Consider the following 26,957-nt stretch of genomic DNA (forward strand, 5'->3'; position numbering starts at 1 on the left):
AAACATCTATAAGAATGCCTTCATATATACTTCATAATGCCTAAACTAATGTATGCTGATTTTGACCAAAATAAAAGTTATGAAATCATTGTGGAGAACTGTTTCCCTCTAACTCCAAATTTATTTCTTAAAGTCAATAACTTCTCACTAACTTAAGAGACCTTATCTCTAAATAAGGGCACTTAATCAGGGTAGATCTGAGACAATATGCTCCAAAGACTAGTATAGTTACAAAAATAAGAAATCAGAGGGTAAGTGTATGTCTCAACAGTTGCCACAGATCTTTCCTTCAAGGCCTTCAGAAGAAATTAACCTTGCTAACACTTTGATTATAGACATCCAGCCTCATTATATTTCTGATTATCATTATAATTTTCACAACATTCTTGCTTTATTTTCTATTTTAAGACTTGATACATTTTCAAAAATAGCTAAACTCTATCAAGTTACCATTAATTGATACAAGTAGAACTTTTATTTTTCACTTAAAAATAGCAAAAAAGAAAGCACATACATTTACTGAAGGCTTAGAATACGCATCCTTTGAAATTTCTTTTTCTAATGTGTGAAGTTTTTCTTGGAGAAATCTATTTTGCAAACGTAAATCTTCTACTACAGAATCTCGAGGAAGAGCTTGTTGAGTCCTAAAGACAATAATCATAGATACTTCATTGTGTAAACCTCAAATTTTCCCTATTTCATAACATTAAAGTACAGGAAAGAGGAACAAATGAAATATATTTATTTATACTATATTCACATTAGGGTTTTAAATACTTCCATATATCATGAGATATAAGTACAGGAGTCTTTTATTTCAAGCATGAGAGTAGGAAATGTTTCTCCTGTTCAACTTCTCCTTACTTTAACTGTATTACACTAAAAAAAACAAATCCAGAAAGAAAGAGAGAGACAGATGAGACAGAAGAAGGAAAAAGAAGAAAGAAAGAAAGAAAGAAAAAAAAAGGGAGGGAGGGAAGGATGGAAGGAAGGGAAAAAGGGAGAAAGAGAAAGAGAGGTGGGGAGGCAGGAAGGAAGGAAAGAAGGAAAGAAGGAAAGAAGGAAGGAAGGAAGGAAGGAAGGAAGGAAGGAAGGAAGGAAGGAAGGAAGGAAGGAAGGAAGGAAGGAAGGCAGGCAGGCAGGCAGGCAGGCAGGCAGGCAGGCAGGCAGGCAGGCAGGCAGGCAGGCAGGCAGGCAGGCAAAAAGAAAGATTTGGGAGAGAGGGAAGAAGAAATTCACAATCTATAATTTGTATTAAAGGGTATCAATGTTTGTGAAGTTATGCATCTTCTATCTGGTGAATATAATGTAACCTTTCTATTAATATTTAATAAAAATATTAAAAAATACTAATCTGGATGAAAGGAGAAGGTATACAAAATCTGAAATAATGAATGAATTATAAAAGTTGTATTAATTCAACTAATTCCAGCTGTTGCCTGTTATCTTCTATTTTAACTTGCTATTCAATTTAATAATTATCAAGCTATTTCAAAAAAAATAAATCTCAAGTGGTAACAATGTTCAAAAAGTAATATACTCACTACCTTAATGATTTTAACTGTAAGCCCTCTATACCTCACCCTGACAATAAAATAAAACATTTAAAAAGTCTCTATTGAGGATTCATTAAATAGTATCTTTAAATTACAAGTTTAAAAATGTATTCTCGGGGCCGGGAGTTTGGCCTAGTGGTTAAAGTGCTTGCCTAGCATGCATGAAGACCCAGGTTCGATTCCTCGGTACCACATACATAGAAAAAAGCCAGAAGTGGTGCTGAGGCTCAAGTGGTAGAGCTCTAGCCTTGAGAAAGTCCAAGGACAGTGCTCAGGCCCTGAGCTCAAGCCCAAGACTGGCAAAAAAAAAAAAAATAAAAAAATAAAATAAAAATGTATTCTGGTTTGTAGAAACACACTAACATCGGGGGAAAAAAAAACTTGCTTATTTACATGGAATTATGTAAGTCAGCTAAAATGCCCCCTTTTAAAAAGCATCATATAATTAAGTAATACATATGCCATTATCAAAATGCTTGAAGACATACTAAGTCTCTCAATGATTGCAGATAATATATATTGTATATATTATATATATGTAATAGATACTACATATAATTATGACATATAATTATATATTATTTAGATTTTATGTATTATTTATATTCAATAATATATTATAGAATATTATATATACTATATTATGTAATATAATGTATATTATTTATATAATTTAATCTATATTATATAATTACACACACATATATATATATATATCCCAACCTACTGTCCAGTAGTCTATCATTACTTGAGAAAATAAATTCACTTAAATTCATTCCTACTCTTACATGATAGCTGGACTCTTTAAAGCTCTTGCTGGGGATAGATATCCTGTGTCATATGCCTGTATGTCCCCTTTTTCCCCTCAATATCTGGAATTGATTCATAGCATCAAGAAACTCAAACCTCTTTAACCTGGAGAGACCAGTTAAATTAATTCTGTGAAGTGTTTTCCAATTACCTTAGCCCTCATAGATTTATATTAGAAAAAACAGTAACAACTATAGAAAAGAGAACTTCTAGGCTGGGGGTTTAGCCTAGTGGTAGAGTGCTTGCCTAGCATGCATGAAGACCCGGGTTCGATTCCTCAGTACCACATACATAGCAAAAAGCCAGAAGTGGTGCTGAGGCTCAAGTGGTGGAGTGCTAGCCTTGAGAAAGTCCAAGGACAGTGCTCAGGCCCTGAGCCCACGCCCAGGACTGCAAAAAAAAAAAAAAGAAAAGAGAACTCCTAATAGTATTAGAAGGGCATTTTGAAGTTCAGAAAAAGAAGTTTAATTTAAAAAGCATTAAAAGGTTTCAAGAGATAAACTGGGGCTAGGAGTATGTCTTGAGTAGTAGAGTATCAGTCAACTAATCTTAAAGCCCACAAGTTCAAATCTGCATATTACCAATAAAATAATATAAAATGATCACCTTTTTGAAGTCTGGCTAATATTTTTGCTTTGAACCTTTATTTAGTACTAAAAAACAAAAAAAATATATGCTACTGGAATGAGACATTCACTATAAACTTATGTCAAAAGAACAAATTTCAATTTCTAATAAGGGAAAAATCTAAAGATTAAAACAAAAAACAACAATAAAAACAAAAACCAGTAGCCTAGGGTTAGGAGTATGGCCTAGTGGTAGTCAGCTTGCCTAGCATACATGAAGCCTGGGTTTGATTCCTCAGTACCACATACACACAAAAAAAGCCAGAAGTGGTGCTGTGGTTAAAGTGGTAAAGCTCTAGCCTTGAGAAAGCCTAAGTACAGTCCTCAGGCCCTAAGTCCAAGCCCCAGGACAGGCAAAACAAACAAGCAAACAAACAAGTAAAACAGTATCCTAGAATGAAAGAAGACGGTATGTAGGATAGAAACTCAAGTATGTTATTTTAAAGAAATTTAACTTATGTCCACATCACATTTATACTGATATTCATACAGGAACACTGGCATATTCATAATGGACAGTAACATAGGTCTACTCCTGTTTGTCTGGTTGTAGTTCTGTTTCCAGTGTTTTTGAGAACAGTAGGGCAAAAGAAATGGTCAACATAATAAAAACTAAACTCTGACAAGAGATTAATTTCCAACATGCATACAAAACTTAGAAAATTCAAAGCAGACATTTAGAAACAAGCATGCCTTTTCCAAAAAAATATATACAAATGGCCAACAGATACATGAAAAAAAATGATCAGTGTTACTTATAGTGAACACAACTCAAAACTCTAATATGATAATCACTTCACTCTTGTGAAGTTGCTATCAAGAGAAAAAACATGACCTCATATCTGGAAAATGAAAAAATTTCATAGAAGTTGAGGATAGAATAGTGGCTATTAAAGGTGTGGAAGTTTGGGGAAATGGAGGAACAGGTAATTAACGGATCAATGAGTATTAAGTAGCAGAGAGAATTAAGCTCTGTTGTTCAGAAGCCTAGTAGGACCACTACAGATAATAATGAACTGTGTATTTCATTAAAACCAGAAAAAATTGAGCTGAAGAGCTCAGGGACAACGCCCAGGCCCAACTCTTACCACCCCCACCAACAACAACAAAAAAAGCCAGAAATAAAGGGATTTAAATCCCAAATTATATAGTATAAAAAGAATCCTACCTACTTCTACAAACATGAGAAAAGATAGTAAAAACAACCCAGATTATGATTTCTACATTGATTAGTTATTTTCCCCCACAAATGGTACTAATACATGTAATAACTTACCTCATATGCAGTATATCATTTTCTAAGTCAAGATTTCTCTTTTTTAATTCTTCTAACTCTTTTTCTGATTCCAAAGCTCGCACTCCTAAAACCTGATCTACAGTCATACCAGTTGTTTTCAGTTTCCTCTGTAAAGTAAGCTTCTCTTTATCAGCTCTGTAAAATTTATTATAGAACCGTGAACATACATTTACTGTTTGGCTTGACTTATTTAATTAAAGCTTAGTCATTATCATACCAATATACAACTGTTTGTTCCACTCTCTTCGGAATGAACTAACTTGTTTTAAAACCATAAGAAACTCCATTTATAATAGCTAAAATAAAGTTAAAATACCTAGGAAAATAAAAAGTGAATTATAGATAAGTAATTCAAACTGGCAAGCTTCTCATGTTACAAACTATGGTAAAATCATATAATTTTCAGGTTCATAGATTTTACAAATAATTATTACTTTTACAATGAGTTTTAAACTTACTTTGCAAAAAGATCTTTCAAAGTATTCAACTGCTTTGTCAGAGTAAAGACTTCTCCCTCTTTCTCTTTTAACTTATTTCGAATTCCCTCAATTTTAGTTTGCCATTTTTTACCTTCTTCCCACCGAATTAATTCTTCTCTAGTGCTCTGTAAACAGAAAATGTTACAAAATTACCAATATTATTTTTAAACTCATTTAAGGTTTAGTAACCCTAGAGAAATAGAAAACCAGTATTACAAAAAAATTGTAAAAGAGATACAATTTGTTAAATAACTTCCAGAATCTTTAGGCAGGTCAAGATGGCAGCAACAATAGTCTTCAGTTTAAACAAACTTTATTCTACCTTTAATTCTGGGGAGGAGGGGCAGATCTGCCTAATGGTAACACAACTAGGAAATCATTTAATGAAGGTATTAATATAGGCAATCATCTCTAAGATAAACTACTACGCAAGCATTTTGTGAAAATAATCAACTCAATATTGTTAATCAATATCATTAAAGTGTACAGACAAAGGACAAGGAAGTAGGAACACAGAAATAGGTAATATACAGTATGTTCATGAACAAATAATCGTTACGGAGAAAGGAATGTAAGGAATAGGGCTTTTTTTTAATTTTAATTTTTTTTATAAGTAGTTACCTTGTTGGCTAAGAAAAATGTTGAAATTTACAAATACTTAATATGAAATATGAAAGCATTCTATGAGTATAAATTAGAAATCTCCATGTTCTATAAAATTTGAAGAAATACTTTCAAGGTTCTTAGATATAGGTATTCATATTGGTGTTAGAGAATTCTTTGTTCTTTTTTAGTTAGTAAAGAAATACCTTATCTTACAGTAGTATGGACTTGGTATCTTATAAGACCTTCACATATTATTTCACATGGTCAAAATAATCTTTAAAAAGTAGCAATGCACACAATATTATTTCCATTTGAAGGGAGAATATACTGAAACAGCGGGTCAGAGTTCTGGCAATACCACTTGATGCTGAGTATTATGACAGGAAATAGATTAGGACCTGATATCCAGAAAAAAAGGCCTCCTGTAACAGGCAGGCAGCTAAGGTAGCAACCTGGAGTAAGGGCGTATTAATCTTGCTATTTTCACCAACAGAGCTCTGACAGAAGGCAAAAGAAACCATTTTCATCAAAATTGTAATGATGTTGATAGTTTTCATTAAGAAACATTTTAGAGGAATGTATACTCTATCAAAACATTTTAAGTCCATTACATATTTTCTAATCAGTGCTTTTACTGACAGTTTTCTTTTCTGTTTTCATGTTGATGAAATTGTGTTACAAATATAGAAATTTTTCTAGGCAAATTTTATATTACAATTTTTTCCTTCACCAGAGCTCCTCTACAGTGCTTTTCTTTAGGGACAAATATTACTACTCCCAAAATTGTCTGCGTGTGTGTGTGTGTGTGTGTATGTGTGTGTGTGTGTGTGTGTGTGCTGGGGAAAGGTACCATGGCACGTGCTATTTTAGTATTTTCAATGTTATTACCATGGTATTTCTGGTTTACTGTTGGTAACAAACTTAATTACATGCATTTTACCCCACTTTAGTATTTTTCTATATAGTCTACTAGATAATTTGTAGGAAAATTCTAAGCAATTTATTTTGCATTATAGAAATAACTGATGAGCAACCTGGTTATTATTACTTTAAATATAGTTATGATCATATGTTTACCCTAAGATAATTTTAGTGTACTGAATGAAAAACGACACTCTGGGTCAACGTAAAGGTCTGAAAATGTATAATACTGTCCCTAAGCTCAAAAGCAACATAAGCTATTATTGTGAGGAAAAATGATAAATACATTTGCATCTATAGTGTATAAAAAGACACTGAAAATAATCCAATGTCAGAAAAATGATGTGGAGATGATGTAATTTTAATTTCAAATTAAAATTACATTGATGTCTTCACAAGTAAATACCTAAATGACAGAAACTTGTTCTATACTTCTCTAGACATACCACTTACTATCTGTACATGACCCTTAAATGAATTCAATATCTTATTTGTTTATCAGCTAAACTGTTAGTTTGGAGTCACTACTTGAAATCTATTAATATTCTTTACATACCTTTTCTTTGATAGGTTTTGTATCAACTTCATCCATTTTTTTTTCTAGTTGGCTTTCTAATTTTTTTACTTTCTTTTGAAGTTCTTCAATTAAACTTTGCTTATTATCTATTAGTGGTTTGCTCTGAAAAAGATAAGAATAATCCTAAAAATAATTCTCAAACAGACTACAAAATATTCCAAGACAGAATTAATCAATAATTAATTAGTTTTTAAATGAGACTCAATATAACATATGGCTTCTGTATTTTGTATGAGACTTTTAGAACTGTAAATATGAGAAGTCATTAAAGGAATTAATCAAAATAGCAAAATAGATATAATTAAGTAGTAGGAATAACTTCTTATACATTATAAACTATGGATATTACCAGAATTAAAAATATTACCTGTAACCCATTGGATAGTCTTTTAATTTGCCTCTTCAGTTCATCATTCTCTTGATCAATTCCATCTTTTTCTCTAAGTATTTTATTATAGGCTTTTTGTTTTCTTTGCAGCTCATTGTTTAAGTCATTCAAATTATCAGCTAGTGAATTTTCTCTGTTTTTACTTGTTTTAAGGGCTTCTTTCATCTTTAATAGATTTTCATTTAAATCTTCAATTTGTGACTAAAAATAGACAAAGAAAGCTGTTACTCATAAATTTCTACTTAATTTATGATAAAAGAAATACAAATTAGAAATTATATAATTAGTATCAATAGAAACAAAATTACAATTCTCTTTTTTCTTTTTCCCCAGTGCTGGTACATGAATCAGGGCCTGTGTACTGTCCTTGATCTTTCTCAAGGCTAGTGCTCTATTACGTGGGCCACAGCACCATTTCCGACTTTTCTGTGTATGGGGTACTGAAAATCAAAATCATGTATACTAGGCAAGCACTCTACCATTGAGTCACACTCCCAGCCCCCACCCTGGTTTTTTTTTTTTTTGTCAGTCAGGGCCTGGGCACTCTGTCCCTGAACTCTTCAGCTCAAGGCTACCACCCTACCCCTGGGCCTGGGCGTTGTCCCTGTGCTCTTTAGCTCAAGGCTACTGCCCTATCACTTGAGCCACAGCAACACTTCCGGGTTTTCTAGTGGTTAATTGGAGATAAGAATGTCAGAGACTTTAGTGCCCAGGCTGGCTTTGAACTGAGATGCTCAGATCTCAGCCTCCTGAGTAGCTAGGATTACAGGCATGAGCCATTGCACCCAGCTGCCTTTTTTTTTCCCCCACTATAGAGCTGAGGACCAAACTCGGGGCCTTCCACTTGCCAGGGAAAGGCTCTTTCACTGCTCTAAAATCCCCAACCCCTAAAGTACAATTCTTAAATCCATTATATTAACAAGGAAAAGAAAGGAAATTGGGTATATATGTGTAAATTATCCACCAAAAATCATTGTAAATGACCAATTCATTACCAACATTATTGAATCTCTTTGCAATGAGCACTCTCAGAAATTTGGCTTATTATTAATATACTTAATTATATTAATATACTTAATATATGCTTTGACGTTAACCTTTAGCTCTCTGGTATGTCGATCCACAATCTGTTGAACGTTGAGATTAGCCTCTTTTTGAGAAGTTATAGCAACAATACGTTCCTCAGCTGCTGCTGTCATATCTGCTCGAAGTTCCAAAAGTGCTCGACTTAGAGCCTAGTAATTACAACATATATTAAAATTTTAAAGGAAGATAGTATATTAGCAACATACAGCTAAAAAAAGCTTTACTTTATAATATCTTCTTAAACTATAACATGTTTGATCAGATAATTCACAGCTGTACTTTTGCAAATAAATTTATTGTATTATGCTCAGTTCTTTCAATCTGAGATTTTAAAATTCAGATTTCAAAATCTTGACAGTGATGATGAAAACCAAACAAGTCGAATGCCAATTGCTCATGCTTGTATTGGTGTTGGCTGAGAGAGTAAGGACCAAGATTGGAAGACAGCCTAATCAGAAGATAGCCTAAAAAAACAAGTTGAATGCCTATTTTTCAAGACTGTATCAGTGTTGACTGAGGGAGTAAGGACCAAGATTGGAAGATTGATAGCCTAATCAGATAGATAGACCTTATCTAACCTATCTTAGAATTGACTAGCAAAAATCAGGCACAGTGGCTCATGCCTATAATCCTAGCTACTCAGGAGACTGAGATGTAAGGATCAGGATTCAAAGCTAGCCTGCTAAAAGTCTGAGAGACTCTTATCTCCAGTTAATCACCAGAAAACTGGATATGGCTCAAGGAATGGAGCAGTAGCCTTGAGCTGAAGAGCTCAGGGACAATGCAAAGGCCCAGAGTTCAAGTCCCATGCTGGAACTGGAAATATGGCTTAAGTAGTAGATTGCCACCCTATCAAATCTGAGTACAAATATCAGTATTGAAAAGAAAAAAAAAAGAGTAAAGAGTAAACTGAGAAATATCCTACTCAAAATGTGATAAAGCTCAATTATTTTATTACTATTTTGGACAGTATTGGGATGTGAATTCACAGCCAGCCTCACATTTGACTGGCTTCCTCAGCTTGCTTGCTCAGCTGGTGCTCTGACTTGAGTCTTACATATAAGCGTAAAATTTTTGCTTGTGGTGGTTTTTTGAAGATCAAGTCTGTAGGTCTTTCTTGTCCAGGCTGGCTCTGAGCCTGGATCGTTTCTTTATATCTCAGTCTTCTAAGTAGCTAGGGTCACAGAAAGAAGCCAGCAGGAACCAAGCCATAGAAATATTTTTTTTATTTCTTTTCCTAAATGTTGTTAATTTTTTGTTGTGAACTTACTTTCTGTTGTTTTTCTTTCAAAGCTAATTGGCTCTTTAGCCGGTCTACTAGATTTTTCATTGTAGTTGTTGGAGCTCTTGAATTTGCTTCCTTTTGAGTTTGAAGTTCACACTTTAAATTCTGTGATTCCCTTCGTGACTGGGCTAGAAGACTCCGTAAATCCTCCACTTCTGCTTTCACTTTTTTCATCTCATCTGCATGGTTTTCTTGGAGCCTGATATAAATAAACATATGCAGTTACCAGATTTCTTGCTGCAATTAATACTTGGATAAAACTTTATAAAGACATAAAATAACTGTTATAAGTACTAAACAGTTGGCAAAAATGGTTACATATACATGTATTTCAATGTATTTTCTATACTCAGGAATTAGTTGCAAAATGGTAACATTAACTTACTTATACAAAACAATCCATATGGTGTTGCTAATTCCCACTTACAGAAAGGCAATTCTTTATACATTAACAAATATGTGTTGATTTTGTTAGAGACATTTGTATAGGTGAGTTAACAATCATGGAGCCCAGTAAAGGCTTAAGAACATAAATGGGACTATGAGTAAAGATGGGTAACTTCCTCACGGTTTTCAGCAAGGAAAATCAAAGCCCACAAATAGAGATCTACAATGATTAAAAACTGCATGACCACATGTTTCCCCTGGTTAATTTCTGCGATGAAACCTGGACTGGAGGTATGTATGTATACTCAAGGAGTGTAGCATCAGTTGAGCAAGCAAGCAGAGTGATCATGAGGCTGGAAACTGTATGATCATAAACCTAATATAGGGTGAAAAATTTATGTTCTGATAAACTGTTATCTACAATACGGAGAATGCCTTCAATACTATTTGCAACATAATTAACAATAAATTATTTTCTACTTAACAAACCTTTATGGTCTGTTATCTTCCACTTAATGGTACTGTATTGGGATTTGAAATTAGTGTCTTAAGCTTGCTAAGCAGGATCTCCTACCACTGAGCCACATATTCACACGTCCATTGTTTTGTTGGTTATTTCTGAGATAGGCTCTTGCTTCCTGCCCAGAGACATGTCTGAACATGTCCCACCTAAGTTAGGTTTCCTGAGTTTTTTAGGGCAAGGGTCCAGCTCGTGGTTTGGGGTCTTAGAAACTTTTTTGCTCAGATGGGCCTTAGCCACAGTCTTCTGTGTAGGATACCAGAAGTACTGGGCTTTGAGTCTCTTCTCGTACCATTCTTAGGTATTAAAAGAACACCTTTCATTTACAATATGATATTACAGTTTCCAGACAACAGTTTGGAGCTCCATATAAGTACTCTGAAGCAACAGGAGCAAATATTAACATGTTTTCCTTTACAGAGAATGAAATTAATAGCCAGGAGTGTAGCTTGGTGGTAGAATGCTCACCTAGAATTCATGAAATTCTGGGTTCGATTCCTTAGTACCAAATACTCAGAAAAAGCCAGAAGTGGTGGTGTGGCTCAAGTGGTAGAATGCTAGCCTTGAGCAAAAAGTGTCTAAGGACAGTGCCCAGGCTTGAGATCAAGGGCCAGGACTGGCCAAAAAAAAAAGAAAGAAGGGCCGGGAGTTTGGCCTAGTGGTTAAAGTGCTTACCTAGCATGCATGAAGACCCGGGTTCGATTCCTTGGTACCACATACATAGACAAAAGCTGGAAATGGTGCTGAGGCTCAAGTGGTAGAGTGCTAGCCTTGAGAAAGTCCAAGGACAGTGCTCAGGCCCTGAGCTCAAGCCCAGGACTGGCAAAAAAAAAAAAGAAAGAAGATATTGCTTGGCTGTGAGTGTGGCCTAGTGGTAGAGTGCTTGTCTAGCAAGCTTAAAGCCCTGGGTTTGATTCCTTAGTACCACATTCACAGAAAAAGCTAGAAGTGGTACTGTGGCTCAAGTGGTAGAGTACTACCCATGAGAAAGCTTAAGGGCAGTGTCCAAGCCCTGAGTTCAAGCCTTAGGACTGGCAAAAAAAAAAAAAAAGCGGGGAGTTTGGCCTAGTGGTAGAGTGCTTGCCTAGCATGCATAAAGACTCGGGTTCGATTCATCAGTACCACATACATAGGAAAGCTAAAAGTAGTACAGCGACTCAAGTGGTAGAACACTAGCCTTGAGGGAAAAGCCCAAAAACAGTGCTCAGGCCCTGAGTTCAAGGCCCAGGACTGGCAAAAAAAAAAAAAAAAAGAATTTGCTTTTGAGTCAAACAGACTAATTTCAAACTTCGGTTTTCCACTACCTTTTCACAGATTAGCGTTGACTTTCTAAGGTCTCTTTTCCTACCAGAATATAATATGTGTCTAAGTAGTCAGAAAAATGAAATCAGAAACTATGCATAAGATGCTAGGCACCGTAAGCACTTAAGTTTATCTGGATATCATATAATTTGCTTATCTTTAAAATACATTTTTTAACACTTACTGTAATTTAATATCTTCAAATTCTTTTATTTTTAGTTCAGTGATTTCTTTTTGTCTCTCTAAATCTTGTGATACTTTCTTTAGTTTGGTCAAAAGTGAGGAAAGAGAGTCATCTTGTTCTGCCATTGTCTGTTCCATCTCAGCCAGACGAAGAAAATGCTTGTTGGTAGGGACCGGAGTAGGTGACTGTTTTATTAAATCCTAGGAGATATCAATATATCAATCATGGGCATTTTTAATTCACTGGCTTTACTCTTCTAAATTTTAATTTGGCTTCGCAACTGCTCACAACATACCATCTAAAACTTTAAAAGGAAAATGAAGCTTAAAGAAGATAGAACAGAGAGGCTTTACTCTGCATTCCTAGCACTTAGCAAAGTGCCTACATGTAATAGAGGAGCAATAAATGTTTATTTATACAAAAAAAATCCACTGTGTAATTTATTCATGCTAATTGAAGGTTCAAGGTTCAAAGCAAGGCTAAAGAGTCCTAATCCTGCCTATTAATACATAAATGGTCATTTCACTCCTACAGAATGTCAAAAGAGGCTGAAATCAGAAGATGGAACACATAGAGAGTAGAATTTGAAAATACCGAGATTTTATTATGGGAGGCTTTGAGTACTCAAGGATTTGAATCTAAGAAGATTCAAAGCTGTGTTTTCGGAGATTTTGACAAACAAGATGAGATGACTTCTACTCTGAAGAGGTATAAACTTTAAATTATATGATCTCAAAAAACAATGAAGAAGCTGCATGCCAATGGCCGACTCCTGTAATCCTAGCTACTCAGGAGGCTGAGATCTGAGGATTATGGTTTGAAGCCAGCCCAGGCAGAAAGTCTGTGAGACTCTAATCCAATAAAACTACTCAAAAAAAGCTGGACACTATGGTTCAAGCAGTAGGGTGCTACCTTGAGCACAAAGAGGCTCAAGCACCTAGGCCCTGAGTTCAAGTCCCAGGACCCAGGGACAAAAAGAAAAACTCAATAACGAACTGAATGCAATTGTTAGACTCCTTTTTTTTTTTTATATTATTGTAATTAATAGAAGGGTTACATTATATTCACCAGACAGAAGGTGCATAACTTCACAAACATTGACACCCTTTCTTATGACCTGGTGTTAAGACTCTTACCTGAGCTGTTTGTTTGAATTTGCTGAGTGAACTATCAGCCTGCAATTCTAATTTATGATGAAGAATATGAAGGTCTTCTTCATGTTTCTTTACAATTTCTCTTTGTTCCTTTTTATAAAAAAACAAAACTGCATTTTAAACCATGATTCAACATTCACATATCCCTAGATTGTTTTATTGCCTTTAATCTTTTAAAACTTCTGAGATAGGAAGCAAAGGATGTCTCCACTCATATATGTAGATGAGTAAACATTTCTCCTAGCACAAGTTCATGGTGACCCACCTGAGACTATAATTTATTCTTCACATTAGAATAATCTGGATCTATCAACTTTTAACTTAAAAAAATAATACATATGTCCCCACAATTCAAACAAATCTGATCTCCACTGTTCACCAGTATAATAGATTTTATTTTATCTACTGCCTCACTCCTTACATATAAACTCTATGGTATTAATCGTATGGTTTCACATATCCTACTTTAGTTTGTTCCATAAAAGAAAGAGAGGCATACATAAACTGCCAGTTTTATTGACAGATCTGTAATCCAATCATGTGAAAGCTACAGTTCCTAAATAGAATCATTTGAAACCAATAACCACTTTAGTAAAGGATAAAATTTGCATTTGTCTATAAAATGTGGCAATAAAATAGCAAAACACCGTATGATAAAAATACCTCTCTGGCCTTTTCTAGAAGTCGCTGGTACTTCTTTAAGACTTCTTCTTTTTGATTTAACCGTGCTTGCATGTTAGCAATAGTCTGGTGAGCAATTTTCATTGTGTGGTGAGACGTTGGATCCGTTTCTCTTCTTCCTAATTCAGCTATAAGTCTTTCTCGCTCTGCAGTGGCTGGCAACCGAAGCCTCAGTTCATTGATTACCTTGTCTCTCGACAGAATATTTTGCTCTGCTAATCGTAAAGCTGATTCTTTTTGTTTTAGCTTCTGTAGTCAAATCACAATGAATTATAAAAGTGTACTTCATCTGAACTGTAGTAATATTAATTATAAGCAAAATAGGAGTTATATTTTTAACATATTGATAATAATCATTTGATAAGATTACATTGACTATTCTTATGTATCATTTAAGATATTTGCATGAGTATTTTAGTGGTAAGGTTATTCAAAAACCTAGCTGCTGTGGTGAAAGGGAGGCTTAATTAAGGGTCTTTATTTAGATCTTTAGTTATTTAGATCCATTAAAATAGTGGTGCTAGATTTAGTAAATCCCTTGTTTTGCTTCAGTTCATTAACTACCAGACCACGTAATCCATATAAGTCAGCAGAGCATGAACCTAGAATTTTAGCATTCAAGTCAAGGAATCACTGTTTTAAAATCTTAACATGGAAAAGTAAATAAAGTAGGAAAAGGTTTTTCTTGCCAGTGAGGCAGATATTTTAAATTAAGTAACATAGGTAATTACATAAATCATAAAATTTACATTTTCTGAGGAAACTCTAGCTTCATGCAGTGATTATAATTAAAATTGTTTTGAATTATATGTATATATGTATGTGTATATATATATATATATACATATATATATATATTTTTTTTTTTTGCCAGCCCTGGAATTTGAACTCAAGGCATCAGTACTGTCCTTGAGCTTCATTTGCTCAAAGCTAGCACTCTACAACTTGAGCTACAGCACCACTTCAGCTTTTTTTTTTTTTTTGCTAGTCCTGAGGCTTGAACCCAGGGCCTGCGCACTGTCCTTGGCCTTTCTCAAGGCTAGTGCTACCACTTGAGCCACAGCACTACTTCCAGCCTTTTCTGGGAATGTGGTATCAAGGAATCAAACTCAGGGCTTCATGCATGCTAGGCAAGAACTCTACTACTAGGCCACACTCCTGGCTACTGTTTGCTTGCTTATTTTCCTTTTCTTTTTTATGTGGTACTGAAGAATCAAACTGAAAGCTTCATGCATGCTGGGCAAGCACTCTACCAGTAAGTCACATTCCCAGCCCTGATTGTACATACTGTTAATATGTTTAGGTGAACTCTAAACTGGAAATACACTAGAGCTTTCTGGGTAAAATTTAAAAAAAAAAAACTAATTTAATAACCTGTATTAAGATTAACTATTTCTAGTTTTTCTAGTTTATCTTTTCATATTGGCAGTCAAAAAAAGGAATGAACTGGTCTAGTGGTACAGTGCTTGAGTAGCATGCACAAGGACATGATTTCAGTTCCTGAGTAACACATACATAGAAAAGCCAGAACTGGTGCTGTGACTCTAGTAGTAGAGCACTAACCTTGAGGAAAGCCCAAGGACAGTGCTCAGGCCCTGAGTTCAGTACACAGGACTGGCAAAAAAAAAAAAAAGGAATGAACTGAAAATTTTAAAACATTATATAATAAAAAGTATATAATACCTTATATAGTAAATACACACACACATATATATGTATGTAGATAGATACATACATAGATAGATATAACAGGGAAGGATAAACTGGGCACCAGTGGTTCACACCAGTGATTTTACTTACTTGGCGGATAAGAAAAAAAAAAGTGGCTTAAGGCCAAATAAGGTAAAAAGTTTTGAAACACCTCCTTCTCAACCAATAATTGTGTATGGTTGTGAAGGTCTGCCATCCCAGCTACTGAAAGCAAAAAGACTAGAATGATTGCCATCTAGGTGCAAATCAGGCAGGAATCAAGACTCTACCACAAAACTAGCAGTCAATAAAGGGGTATGGCTTTTATTGTAGATCTTCTGTCAAACAAGTACATAGAACTGAGTTGAAGTACCATTACTATACACAAACACACACACACAGATACACATGAATGAATGACGATGAGGAAGGGAAGGAAGAAGAGCAGTCAGGGAAGAAAGGTTGTAAACAGCTTAAAAGTTAGGTAGTATTGCTCAAACTATAATTAAAATCTCCTTTGATGCTCACTTTTACTGTCTGATGTGTCCAATTTAAATAATAAATTCAAATTAGCTACATCTGCTGTTCACCAGCTAGTAGTATTGCAGAATACCAAGAGTGTAACTGTCAATATATTCATAATTTTATGCTGCAACATCATTAATAAGCATTATTTAATTATATAAGCATAACCAATAAAATACATAAAGAAATGTAAATTATTCTAATTACCTCTTCTAATGATTTACAAGTTGTCTGTGTTTCTAGAATTGTTCGAGCATTCTCCTTAATCTTCCTAAGTGCAACCTCAAGTTGATTTGGGAGTGGCAAATTAGGGTCTGGCATTGATCCCGTAGCTTCTTCAAACTATTAAGAAATAATAATGTATTCTTTAAAAAGCAGTAACAACATTTAAATAATAAAATTAATTTTTTAAAAGATTTGATAAAATATACACCAAACCACATTTATATTTCAAATATAAAAAGATTTCTATTAAATTATATATTAAAATCTATTTTCTTTGGGAATTATTCTGTCAGTGAGTTTTCTAGGCCATGCTATAGGGTAGCAAAAAGGGTTAATCATTTATACCTTTTGGGCTGCATTTAATATTGCATTTTGCTGATGGTCAAAGATATCTAGTTGACGTTCTAGGTCAACTTCTCTTTGATCCCAGGCCATTTGTCTTTCTTCATGGAACTACAAAGAAGGCAAGATGTATCAACATTTGATGAACATTTTGAATATATTTTCTTATTTAAGCCTGATGGTAGTTCTTTTAAAGCACTATAATTATCTTTGTTTTATTAAAAAAGGGATACAAACCTAGAGGTGATTTAACTTGCTTAACAGCATAGAGACAGGTAGATACTAAGCCAGAATTTCAAGCTACTCATCTGCCCACTCATACCGAAAGTATCCAATGACAATAGTCTAGGTTGTACAAACACAGCAATGAACAAAATTATGACACTTATATTACACTGAGGATGAAACAAGTAATGCAAAAAGAAAATAAGTCTATAATATGTATTATGGGGAACAAAATGAAGTCATCTCTATTCAGGGAATCTGATGATAGGATTTACTGTTCTACATCAGGTGGCTTGTCAAAGGTGTAGAATAGGGTAAATATTTGACTTAAGATCTTAAGGCAGGGGGAGTATAAACACAAGTGGTTAGGAACAGAAAAATCTAAGCAGAGAGAACCACAAAATCACCAAGGCCAGGAAGTGCTTGGTGAATTTTGTCTGCCTACAAAGCTCCTACTTCTTTTTCATAGGATGCCTTCTATTTCATCAGTGAGAGAGCAAACAAGTGCAGAAGCCAAATAGTAAAACAAATTAACTTACTAAATACATTTGTTTATACATTGATTCTTTAAAGTTTAGGTAACTGTTACAACTACATAAACATGCATTTTTCAAATAATTTAAAAACCAATTATTTTATAACTCATAAACACTGCATGTTAAGTTCTATTAGAATTATGATCATTCAATGTTCTCACGTTTACATAAAATCTTAGCAAAAAAAACTAAAATGTAAAATGAAACCTTGTTCTGCTGAACAATTTCTTCTTCCAAACTGTTGATTGTATGCTCATATTCAGATATTATATTATTTAAATATTTTATTTCTTCTTTATCTTTGACTAATTCTCGATTTAATTTAAGTTCTTGAAGACGAAGTTCTTCTATTTTTGTATGCCAACTGATTACCTGGGATTTATAAATATTATATAGATGTAAATACTTTATATGTATTTCACTACCATTATAATGATTTAAAGGAAAATTAATAGATGATCCATAATAAAAAAACGTATAAAAATTATCCCTTGGCAAAGCCTCACAGAAAAGTTTATTTAGGACTTTTATAGGCTTTTCTATAATATGGGAGACATCACAATAAAAAACCGCCAACAAATTCTTTTTGGAATAGATATTAATATATTTTTATTACTTATTAGGTGTTTATTGTAAACATGTCACTGAAAGATTGGTACTATTTAAAAACGTTAAGTTTTATCCCAATACTAAAAAAAAATCACTCAAACATTTGTAGCCTACAGAACAAGATTCAGATATAATATAATCATTTTCCATTTAAATCCTGCCAACTGTATGCAAAAACGAAGTTATATTTCAAATAAATGTGGACATAAATAATTTACAAAGATAATATAAAGAGTAGAATCCAACTGATAACCATCAAATCAGTTAAGAATCAGTATGATACTTATCAAATATAGTTTCCTAGCATTTAAAATCTTTTGCTATTATACAAATTAAGTATTATTTTTATGATAATCTTTTCTACCAAAAGCCTCGCTTTTATTTTAGAAATAAGAGGCATTCTATTAACTCCAATTCCTAACTTATAAAGTCTAAAGTAATGAATTATACTTACAGATCCAAATTGTACATTTTGGTTTTGCATTACAAACTCTTACAGAACTTATTAAGAACTTAAAATTCGACTCTTGGAAATACTGAACTTCAGTCTGTGTTTACCTTTTGGGCTCCCCTGGCATCCTTCAAAGTACTTAGTAACTCTTCTAAACCTTTCAACTTTAATTCCATCTCCAGTGTTTTATTCTCCATATTTCTATGTTCTTGCTGAGCATTCTTCATCTCTTCCATTATCTTAAGTTTGTCATTCTGCAGCTGTATCATTGTTTTAGAGAACTTTTCCTGTTGTGCCAAGGGTAAAGCTCCACTGAACTGTCTACGCAGAGACTGAATTGTTTGCCGCAAATGCTTTGCTCTGTTTCTCCCCTCCAAACGAGCATAATAGAGAGCCTGTTCTTTCTCATCAAGTTTCTGTTCTAATCGCAAGTTGCAGGTCTCCACCTTCTGAAGTTTAGTTGCAGCCGATTCCAGCTTGCCAAGAGCAGTGGCCTCACTAATTTGAAGAGCAACAATATGTTGGTGCAGTTTTGCAATTAGTGCCTTTTCATCAGACTGTGCCTGACATTAGAAATATATATTTTTAGTAAGCTTCAAGTTTTTCCAATGAATCTTTTACCCAATAAAATTTCGAAGTAGCATGATATATATTTTCTACAAAAACATCTAACTTTGTTTTAATGCAATTTCCAAAGAACTGTATAAGACCTTAACGATCGACATACTTAAAATTCTAGTAAAATAACAGTGAAATATTACTTTTAAATATAACTTCCAAGTGTTAATAAAAATACTGTTATTGTACTGATATAATCTATGTATGTATTTTTCCTCAATTCTCAAAAAATACTAGAATATGTGAAAAGATACACATAAGTACAAGATAAAAATCTTGCTTTTTAAGGATTGTTTGATTACTTTCCCTTAAGATTTTAACCTTAGTCAGCAGCCACAGCTGTTAAGCATTTAAATGAACATCATCCAAATGAAAGAAATTCTACATTTCTCATCTTCTAAATCAGATTTAAACTAACAATAAGAATAGGTGGGCATATGTTCAGAGTAAAACCAGAATATAATACCAATATCTAATGTGAATTTGGGAAAGGAGATTCTGAGCAGAAGATCCAGTAGCACACATACCTGATAGTTTAGCAGCTGTGTTCTAAGGGATTCTACCTCTGTTTCCCTGGACTGTTGCTGAGCATTCAAAAAATCAACTTGCCTTTTAGCAATATCAGAAATCTCTCTCAGTCTGGAAAGTAAGATGGTTATTTATTTTTTGGTCATTCGTGGGGCTTGAACTCTGAGCATAGGTGATGTCCCTGAGCTCTTGGGCTCAAGCTAGTGCTCTACCAATTTGAGCCACACCATCACTTCCAGTTTTCTGGTGACTAACTGGAGATGACTCTCATGGACTTCTGAGCCCAAGCTGGCTTTGAACTGCAATCTTCAGATCTCAGCCTCCTGAGTAGCTAGGATTACAGGCATGAGCCCAGCAGTAAGATGGTTATAACCCAGTATTATCGTATATATGTTTAGTTAAAATAGGGAAGGGAAGAGGGAAAACAAGATGATTGGAAGGGGTGAGAGGAGGGAGAGGGGAACAAAAACATGAGAAAGTGTATCAAGGTTCAAGAAGTAATGTACCCATTACCTGATGAATGTAACTATAACCCCTCTATACATTATCCCAACAATAAAATACAATTAAAAATGAGGTATACTTTCTAAATAAATACTCAAATCTTCAATTTCTAAAATCCTTTCTGGAAAAGCCACTGGTTTCCAGCATCTCTTCTTTGTGTCAAAGGTGAAGAGCAACCGGGAGTTTGGCCTAGTGGTAGAGTGCTGGCTTTGCATGCACAAAGACTCTGGTTTGATTCCTTAGTACCACATACACATCAAAAAGCCAGAAGTGGTGCTAAGGCTCAATTGGTAGAGCTCTGGCCTTGAGAAAGTCCAGGCCAGTGCTCAGGCCATGAGCTCAAACCTAGGACTGGCAAAAAAAAAAAAAAAAAGATGAAGAGCTCGGGGTTCCTAAACTGTTTCATGCAATCTAATTCTATAAGAGGTTAGCAAGTTGCTGTGAAAAGACTCCCCACATTTATCCCCCCTGAAAATAAGTAGCATGTAATACAGTACCATGTTAAAAGTTCTGAGGGTTAATGTAAATAATTTTCACATTGTACTTAAAACAGTATTTTATAAATATATAAAGAATGTATGTATAGACAGATATACACATATATACATATACCTGTTTCCTCACTCTTTTCATAAGGTACTTGTTACAATAATTAAGAAGTACTAGGATAAGATTCTAAATAGGTTTGCCTATTAACATATTCTTGCAAAGTTAATACAAAAATTTAAAATTCCTGTTCTTTTAAACTTCCACAAGTTATAGAGAAGCTTTATTTTTTTATATATAAAACTTTATAGAAGCTATACACATTATATAGCAACATTTGCCTTATTTCTATTTGCTAGTTATCCAAAACATGAAGAGAAAAAAATGCACTTAGTACATTACAAAATGTGAGTAGATTGATTTAAAAAAACTGTCTATGATTTCTGTGATAACAGAAGCAGAAAAAATATAAAGTAGTTTCGTTTGGGGCTAGAATCAGTAACATAAATAAGCCAATTTTCTCATTATAATCAGAAACTCTGCCAGTTATAAAGACTGATTAAATTATAAAGGATAATTATAAATCAGTTATTCTAAAAAATCAAGGTCTATGAGAAAGAATAAACCACAGAATCTCTCATAATGGAAAGAACTAGTAGTGACCAATGTTAACAAGAGACTTCCAAAATTCTAAAAGAGTGCCTATAATTTATGAAAAATACTTTTACTAATTTTCTGTTCTTGATAGATTCACTCAGTGCTTCGCATACTTTTCTACTCAAGCACAGCCTCATTACAAAAAGGAGTGAATATCTGGTTGGATACAATTTTTTACTCTTAATTCTCAATCATTAGTTGTCTTACTTGGTAGAAAATAAAAAGAGTATGACCACAGATTCCTTAAATGGACTATATGAATATATATTTAATACTTCACACAGTGCCCAATATTCAGCAGATACCTAATGAATACAAATTGAGTAAAAAGAAAAGTTTCATTATACTTCCTACAGTAACCTTACTAGAGAAACAGAAGAGGTACTATTATTTCCTTATTAAAGTGAAGAAATATACTAAGCAATCTCTCTGTCCATCTCTCTGTCCCCCTAAGAAATGTCAGTAATGTACTATGTGAAGTTATGACTTTCTTCTTTTTCGCTTAAGGTTTATCTCATATTGCTACTGTATCTGGCTTTGGTACCTGGTATATTATACATACATTTATTTGTGTATTTGAAAATGGGAAGGTAAGGGAAAAACAAGATGAGTGGGAAGGGGTGGAGGGACAGAAACTGGGAGAAAAACAATGTTCAAGAAGTAATGTAGGGGCTGGGAGTTTGGCCTAGTGGTAAGAGTGCTTGCCTAGCATGCACGAAGACCAGGGTTTGATTCCTCAGCACTCCACATACATAGAAAAAGCCAGAAGTGGTGCTGTGGCTCAAGTGGTAGAGTGCTAGCCTTGAGAAAGCCCAAGGACAATGCTCAGGCCCTGAGCTCAAGTCACAGGACTGGCAAAAAAACAAAAACAAACAAAGAAGTAATGTACTCAATACCTGATGAATGTAACCCCTCTATATATCACCCCAATAATAAAATAATATTAGAAAGAAAAAGAAATATCAATAGGAAGAAGTGGACCTCATACAGTTTGAGTCAAAGTTTTAGTGCTTTCTGCAACAGTATTCCTGTGTTCTGAGAACTGCTGATTGTGAGTTGTTTCCTCATCACAGTTATTATTTTACTCTAATAAAAATCAACCACATTATTATTACCCTGTTCTTACAATAAGAAACCAGTATTGGCAGTAAAAGTATTATCTAATATGCTTGTAGTTATATTTTCCTTAAAGGAAGAATTATAGACACCATATCTAATCAAATGACTAAAATGTTGCACATACTTACTTTGACACTTCAACTTTCAGTTCCATTTCATTTTTCTCTAATTCTAGAATGTGTTGCCTATCAGCATCACTCACTGCTTTGCTCACACTATCAGCTAGTTCATCTCTTAACATCTGTTCCACTTTTTGAGCATCCAAGTTGATTCTGGTAAGCTAAGAGAAAAAAATATTCAGATACATTAGTGTCTTGTTTGTTTTGCTTATACTGGGGCTTAAACTTAGGATTTAGTTTTTGCTTACTTTATTGGTGCTCCATGCTTCCACCCTAGCTTTTTGCTGGATATTTTGAAGGTGGAATCTTTCAGAGTGTCTGACGGTTCAGAGTCTGCCATAGCTGACTCTGAACTGTGCCCTTACAGATTTCATCCTCCAGAGCAGCTAGGACTACATATATGAACCACCAGAGCCTGGCTTGTTTGTTGTTGGTGCTGAGGAATGAACACAGTCCCAGGCATGCTAAAACATGCTCTACCTATATCAAGTATATCTGTTTTGGATGAAGTATCCCATTAATTTAATCTTTAAATTACTGTAGGCTACTTTCTGAAGATCTTTTCATTTAGCCTCATTCTATATGGCCTTATATATCTAGGTTTTGAGCTACTGTAGTCCTCTGCTAGGAGAGTCCTAGGTTTGTACTAATACAAATGAGGGAAACCATTAAGCCTATATTCCTCTGGGTCTGGCTTACTTCACTTAATATGATTTTTTCCAAGTCTTCCATTTCCTTATGTAAATGGGGCAATGTCATTCTTTCTGATGGCAGCATAGAATTCCATTATGTATCAATACCACATCTTCATGAGAGTTTTGTATTATGTGATTATTGTTCTTAATGTACTATGTTATTTTGCTTCTCTTTTTTTGCCTTTTGGTTAATCTCATATTGTTACTGTATCTGACTTTGTTACCTGGTATACTGTATATACCTTTATTTGTTTATTTGAAATAGGAAAGGGAAGGGGGGAAACAAGATGATTTGGAGGGGATGGGAGGGAAATGGGAATAAAATCATGAGAGGGAGTGTCAATGTGTGAGAAGTGATGTACTCTCTGTCTGGGGAATGTAACTGTGACCCCTCCACACATTACAATAAAAAAGAAAGAAAAATATTACTGTAGGACTTTTATTTATCCTTAATCTAGAAATAGATATGAATTGTTATAAAAGAGATTGATAAGAGAGATCACTTATGAACAAATTATGGAAAATGTAGTTGTATTCTAATTCAAAAGTCATTTGTATTAGGCGGTCACTCTTCAGTATCTCTGAGTCTTAATTTGCATGGAATGAGTATTCTCATTACATTTTACTTTGATTACATAATCTAAAAATAAATGTAATTGAGTTAATAAAATCTTACTATAATATCCTTTTTAGTACCCCCAACTAAACAAAAATGATATTTATACTTGGAGAAACAGAAATTATCAAGATAAAGAAACATTGTAAGTATTATATAATCATATATTATTGAATATTTGTGAAGTGTTTATTCATTGAATTCTGACTGTGTTAAAAAAATCTAAACACTCCCACTAGAATGTAAAGTTTCCTCCCTGCTCAGCTCAGGGTGACATACAAATTTAGGAAACATTTAAAAACAAACAAAACAGACTGTAATGTTCATAAAAGTGGAATTTTCTATTTCTGTGGTTTCTTGCCATTAGTATCAGCTCTCAAACTGGGTCTTGTATGTAATGTGCAATAAATAAATATTTGTTAAATAAAGGGATGGTAGTAAACCAATTTCTTTAAGCCAAAAATGTATTTTTGTACAAGTAATATGTCATTAAGGGAACAAACTCAATCACAGAAATACTTACTTTTCATCTGACAAATTCAGATATTAACCTTCTATTGATCTATTACAGGAAACACAAATGTAATATGAATATTCTATTTCAAATCTTAGTAATATAATGTCTACCACAACTAAATTTCTACCCTTTGATTGCATAATAGTTATATCAAACCTCAGCAAATTTGGTTTCCAATTCAAAATTACGTTCTTCCATTTGCTTTAATGAAGTCCGTACATGCTCATACATTTTTTGACAATGTTCAGCCCGTTGCCTTTCATTTAATTCCTTCATTTCCAACATAGTGATTTTTTTTGAAATAGAAATAATTTCACTGTTTGTCATTGATTTCTTTGCCTTATCCATGTAAGATTCATTTCCTATATGCGATAAAACCCAAGTAAATCTCCTGTTATTTATATCATAATTGTATATTAAATATTTTAGATCTGTGTTTTATGAAGTAATACAATTCCATGGTAAGGTCATTTTGAGTTGTGATGCATTTCTTTTATTCTTAGCTCTTTACATTTTGCCCATCAGATGTCTATTCTATTTAATCTCTAAAACAATGTTCATCAATCAAATTACAATCAAAAAACAATTCTTCAAATGACTGCTGAAATAACAATGTAGAGGTCTTACTGTAGAAAATTAAGAAATTATAAAAATATTTTAAGAACTTGAACAAACTTCAAGAGATACTGCAGCAAAACTATTACTTTGTGGGCCGGGAGTTTGGCCTAGTGGTTAAAGTGCTTGCCTAGCATGCACAAAGACCCGGGTTCGATTCCTTGGTACCACATACATAGAAAAAAGCCAGAAGTGGTGCTGTGGCTCAAGTGGTAGAGTTCTAGTCTTGAGAAAGTCCAAGGACAGTGCTCAGGCCCTGAGCTCAAGCCCAGGACTGGCAAAAAAAAACAAAAAAAACAAAAAAAAAACTATTACTTTCTGAATATAAGTATAATGACTTGATTTTTAAAGTATAACAAAGCCAAGCTAAATATACCCACAAACTATTGTCTTTTTAATATATGTAATATCAAACGTTACATATTCTTTTATTCATTATTATACTTCACTCATATATGTAGTTACATGGCTCATCTTTGGACCCCAAAGTTGTAGTTAAATAAAATGAAAACTAAAACCCTAAAATATTATGGAAAGATATCACTTAGGAGTATCATTCTTTAATCAGTTTGACAGTGGGAGGAGGAAATTCACATTTTCATTTTGCATAGTTGACATGTTCCAAAAACAAAACAAAATCAGATAATAGTTTTGTTTTGTAGACACAATTAAAATTCATATGTTTCACACGTAGCCATATCGCTTAAAAGAACAAGCAGTGACATACTTTTAAAACAGTTTCTATAATACAAAAACTTTGCCTGGAGTCTGGAATTTGAACCCAGGATATGTAGAACAGTGTTCTAGTGGCCCCCTGTTTTTGTAAAATCCCTGTATTTGTTTTGTTTACAACTTTATTTTGATTAACTATTGATTCTCTTGCTTCAGCTTCCTGATTTTACCTAGGATTAGAGGTGTATCCCAGTAGCTGGCATTTCCTTCTATTTTTCCAGCTCTATATTTTCAAGTTTTAACAATTAAGGGTTTTTTTTTGCACTAATATATGTCTTCTAAGTAATAACAAGAAAATCTACTGTCTCTGTTCAAAAATCACTTCAATGTTTCAAAACATGTAATCTCAAACTATTTTAAAAATGCATACAGCCAGGAGCGCAGCCTAGTGGTAGAGTGCTCGCCTACCATACATAAAGCCCTGGGTTCGATTTCTGGGTACCACATACACAAAAAAGCTGGAAGTAGCTCTGTGGCTCAAGTGGCAGAGCCCTAGCCTTGAGCAAAAGTATCCAAGGAAAGTGCCCAGGCCCTGACTTCAAGCCACAGAACTGGCAGAAACAAAAGTATGTATTACATATAATCTATATTGTGCTTTTAAACAAAAAATATCATTTTCATCTGGTATAGAAAAGTTATTATAAATAAAAATATTCATTCTTAGATTGTAATTATTTTGTATTAGTACAGTAATAAGGCTTACCTAATTTAGATTCTTGTTCCCAGGCTTGCTCAACAGTGTGTAGTTTTTCTTTGGTTATCTCCAGTTCTTTATTTACACACTCCATTTGTTGTTTCAAGGATGCGTTTTCACACTGAGTAAATGATAAATTATGGTGTAATATCTTATATAGTATCTACTAAAACTCATAATCTACTTTTCCCAATTAGTTCTCTCCATATTTTTGTAATGTAAAATAAAATTAAAAAATAATCACCAAAATCTTTTGTATCTAGTAAATGGCTCTAAACTTCTGAGCACTAGCTTCTGCTATTAAAGCTGTAAGATAATTTGCCTAACCTGTGATATTTCAATGACCCACCTTTTACAAACTAGTGCTTACTTGCCTATTCACACAAGCACTTACTGAGAATACCCTTACATGGCAACCGTGGCAGGTACTACAGGTTCATAAAGGAAAAGGAATTGGCCAAATTCTAAATATTCAAGGCTTCTCAGGTTGGTGTCAGTGAGTATATATGTGTGGCAAGAATTGGGGAGGCTCTGGAAGGCAATAGACAATTAAAAGAGAAACAACAGAAAATCCATTAAAAAATACCAGAATCCAG

At 33.9% G+C, this 26,957-nt stretch overlaps 1 protein-coding gene across 5 annotated transcripts in view; it reads right to left on the minus strand.

Moving 5' to 3' along the window:
- Cep290 (centrosomal protein 290) overlaps positions 1-26,957 on the minus strand; it is a 76,606-nt gene that overhangs the window by 19,147 nt on the left and 30,502 nt on the right. For all 5 annotated transcript variants that reach the window (XM_090328340.1, XM_090328341.1, XM_090328343.1 and 2 more), the window contains 18 exons: positions 26,371-26,482; positions 24,477-24,682; positions 22,502-22,653; positions 19,607-19,718; positions 18,569-19,024; positions 17,609-17,773; positions 16,644-16,751; positions 16,281-16,415; positions 13,842-14,108; positions 13,161-13,268; positions 12,025-12,224; positions 9,617-9,830; positions 8,358-8,495; positions 7,240-7,461; positions 6,852-6,974; positions 4,748-4,893; positions 4,269-4,424; positions 515-644 (listed from right to left, as the gene is read on the minus strand). In XM_090328340.1, coding sequence (XP_090184466.1) covers positions 515-644; positions 4,269-4,424; positions 4,748-4,893; positions 6,852-6,974; positions 7,240-7,461; positions 8,358-8,495; positions 9,617-9,830; positions 12,025-12,224; positions 13,161-13,268; positions 13,842-14,108; positions 16,281-16,415; positions 16,644-16,751; positions 17,609-17,773; positions 18,569-19,024; positions 19,607-19,718; positions 22,502-22,653; positions 24,477-24,682; positions 26,371-26,482 — 3,150 coding nt within the window. The remainder of the gene's footprint in view (positions 1-514; positions 645-4,268; positions 4,425-4,747; positions 4,894-6,851; positions 6,975-7,239; positions 7,462-8,357; positions 8,496-9,616; positions 9,831-12,024; positions 12,225-13,160; positions 13,269-13,841; positions 14,109-16,280; positions 16,416-16,643; positions 16,752-17,608; positions 17,774-18,568; positions 19,025-19,606; positions 19,719-22,501; positions 22,654-24,476; positions 24,683-26,370; positions 26,483-26,957) is intronic.

Source organism: Megascapheus bottae, chromosome 2 (genome assembly GCF_031878675.1).
Source record: "Megascapheus bottae isolate mThoBot1 chromosome 2, mThoBot2.hap1, whole genome shotgun sequence".
Classification (NCBI taxonomy): Eukaryota; Metazoa; Chordata; class Mammalia; order Rodentia; family Geomyidae; genus Megascapheus; species Megascapheus bottae.